Raw genomic sequence first — 3,251 nt, forward strand, 5'->3', positions numbered from 1 at the left:
AAAAAAAAAAGCCAGAAAAAAGCCAGACATGGTGGCACACACATTTAATCCCAGCATTTGGGAGGCAGAGGCAGGAGAATCTCTGTGAGTTCAAAGCCAGGCTGGTCTAGATATCAAGTTACAGGCCAGCCAACTACCTAGTGAGCCTATAAGAGCACTGGCTGATCCTCCAGAGGACCTGTGTTCAATTTTCAGCACCCACATTAGCAATACACTCTAATATAGTCACTGAGTGGGGGAGGAGAAAGAGAAAAAGTCTTTAAACCTAACATGAAGACAACAACTGGTGCTATTCAGCAGAGTGTTTTCTCTCTTAGCAAGCGGAAGCGTGTGGGATCTATGCTGGCCCCTTGGAAGATTCTCTGTTCTGGGGTTACAGTGAGCGGCTTTGCCATGGGGAAGACCGGAAAGTCGTCCTGAAGAAAGGCCCTCCGGAGATAAAGATTGCCGACATGCCTTTGCATTCGCCTCTCTCCAGATACCAGAGCACCGTGATCTCCCATGGCTTCAGAAGACGACTGATCTGATGTGCTGACCTGGGGGAGGGTAGCCGTATGCTTGCCCAGCACACAAAAGGTTCAGGGTTCCAACCCCATTACTACTAAAAGTAATAAAATGATAAAGTAGTTCAGTCTCTTGCCCTTGCTCGGTTCTGGTGCTTAAGTTCATTGCATTTTGCCGAAAAGTTTAATTTAACGATTGTTAAGTCAAAAGCATAATATAGCTACCTTTGAAGGTCTAGAGAGGGCTAATATAAGTTCTGAGGCTGTCTGAGGTGGGGTGGGAGGAAACTGCTTCGTGGTGGATTTCCCAGGTGGATAAGGAGTAACGGATGAGCCCCGTGCTACTGTCTTGTGCTGCAGTCCCAGCCACTGCCAGTCCATGGGTGCAGCTAAGCTGCCTCGTCTGGCAAATAACTGTTTGGCAGCAGACATCCTCTGGCTTTTACAATCTTTCCACCCCATCTTCTGCTTTGGTCTAAATGTTAGGGAAAGGAAAAATCATATGGCTATCCTATCTATGAGCTCCATAGTCTTATTTTCTGCATATCGACCAATTGTGGGTCTCTATTAAAAAGAAGCTTCTCTGATGAGGGTTGCAGTATGCACTAATCTATGGCTGTCAAGGTAAGAACGTGGGGGCAGTGGTTGGTTACTCCCGTAGCCTTCTTTCAACTGTTGCAACAAGAGGCACATCTACTTACGGCTTCTTAACCGGGTTAGACTGTTGCTTGCTTTTCTTCTTTGGTGGCATGCATAGACCCTCCTAGGACTCAGAAGGCTAGCCAGCTGTGATGGAGCGTTCAGTCCCAACTGTTTCTCCAAGTCCCGTGATTCACGTGATGTCTCCAGCACTAAGGTTTTGCCATCATGTTCATCAAGGGGAACCGAGAACAAAGGCACCAGCTTGTAATATTAGGGGAAGATGTTCATGGGACCTTGCTGAACAACAGCTTGCAAAGAGGTCACCCGCACTTGGAACTGGGCTTGTTATTCGATATCCTATGGTGTCTGACAGAGACATTGTTCCCATTATAGAGTACCCCCATTAAAACTCCTTTTCTATATGTACTTATCTATATTAGGAAGCTTCTACAGTAGGTTTCTGTCTTAGGGTTTCTGCTGCTGAGAAGAAACACAATGATCAAAAGCAAGTTGGAGAGGAAAGGGTTTATCGGGTTTACCCTTCCACATCATAGTTCATCACCAGAGGAAGCCAGAAACTCAAACAGGGCAGGAAGCCAGAGACAGGAGCCAGTGCAGAGGCCGTGGAGGAGTGATGCTTACAAGCTTTCTCTTCCTGACTTGCTCACCCTGCTCTCTTACAGGACCCAGGACCATCCGCCCAGGGATGGAACATCATCTTCAATGGACTGGTCCCTCTCCCGTCAATCACACTTAAGAAAAGGCCTTATAGCAAGATCTTACGGAGGTGTTTTCTCAGCTGAGGATCTCTCCTTCCAGATAACTCTAGCTGTGTCAAGCTGATATAAGACTAGCCCGCACAGGTTCCATGTAGCATTTTAAAAGATTTTTCGTGTTATCACTTCCCAAATTCCTCCTTCTATTCCCCCCACCCCATTTAACCCTTCCTCTTCCTCTCTTCTCTTTCCCCCTTCACATCACCTGAGTTTCACCCTCTTCCCTAGAAATACACTTTGTATTTCCTTACTCTTTTTCCCCCTCCTCTTTGACATGGTCTTTCTATGTAGCCCAGGTCGGACTGGAACTCATGATCAATATTCTTACTTTTGAAACATACTTACAATGGATTCTAGGAATCCATCTGCCAAAGCTCACATCCGACAGTGCCCCTACCCAGATCCCAAATAAATACACAGAGACTTATTCTTACTTATGAATCCCTGGCCTCAGCTTGGCTTATGTCTAGCCAGCTTTTCTTAAAATTATCCAGGCTACCTTTGGCTTCTGGACTTTCACCTTTTTATCTGTTTCCTTCTAACCCTGTGGCTGACTGTGTTGCTGGGTGTCTGGCCCCTGGCATCCTTGCCTCCTTCTCCTCTTCTCTCTTCTCATTCTTCTATTTATTCTCTCTGCCTTCCAGCCCCTCCTATCCATCTCTTGCCTAGCTATTGGCCATTCAGCTCTTTATTAGACCAATCAAGTGTTTTAGGCAGGAAAAGTAACACAGCTTCACCGAGTAAAACAAATGCAACATAAAAGACTGTAACACATCTTAAAAATACATTCCACAACAGTCTTGTTACAAATGAAGGAAGAATGGCAGACAGCAAAAGGAAGTTGACACAAATAACCCTTCAGAACAAGCTTTATTAGGAGAAAGCCTTGTGGCCGTGGGACTCTGGGGACACCATCCAGCCTTATAATGAGAGAGGAATTAGAAGAGATACACAAGAGACAGCCATGCTCAGATTATGAAGCCACTTCCTAGAGGACCAAACTGGTGGATCTACCCCATCTTTCTTGAAGCCTCCAAACTGCAAGCTTCATGAAAGAGTTCTTTCTCTTTCTTCCTCGGCGCTGGAGATCAAACCCAGAGTCTCATCCGTGCTGGGCTTGTGCTCCACCACTGAGCTGTGCCCCCAGCCTAAGCTTTTCTTTTCTTTTCCCAAGACATAGTCTCACTGTGTAGTCTAGGCTGGCCTCGAACTCACAGAGATCGGCCTGCTTCTGCCCCTCCTGTGCTAGGATACATGCCACATCTGGTCCAAACTTTTTTTTTTTTTTTGTAAATCTCTCTCTCTGAGACATACTGTAGAGTACCTAGGA

General features: G+C 46.0%; 1 protein-coding gene across 1 annotated transcript in view; it reads left to right on the forward strand.

The window, feature by feature from the left end:
• The window catches only part of Tex43 (testis expressed 43), a 6,680-nt gene extending 6,049 nt beyond the window's left edge, over positions 1–631 (forward strand). The window contains exon 3 of the mRNA XM_005356121.3: positions 318–631. Within this exon, the coding sequence (XP_005356178.1) occupies positions 318–527 (210 nt within the window). The 3' untranslated portion in view covers positions 528–631. The remainder of the gene's footprint in view (positions 1–317) is intronic.
• The last annotated feature ends 2,620 nt before the right edge of the window (positions 632–3,251 follow it).

This window comes from Microtus ochrogaster, chromosome 18 (assembly GCF_000317375.1).
Source record: "Microtus ochrogaster isolate Prairie Vole_2 chromosome 18, MicOch1.0, whole genome shotgun sequence".
In the NCBI taxonomy this organism is placed as follows: domain Eukaryota; kingdom Metazoa; phylum Chordata; class Mammalia; order Rodentia; family Cricetidae; genus Microtus; species Microtus ochrogaster.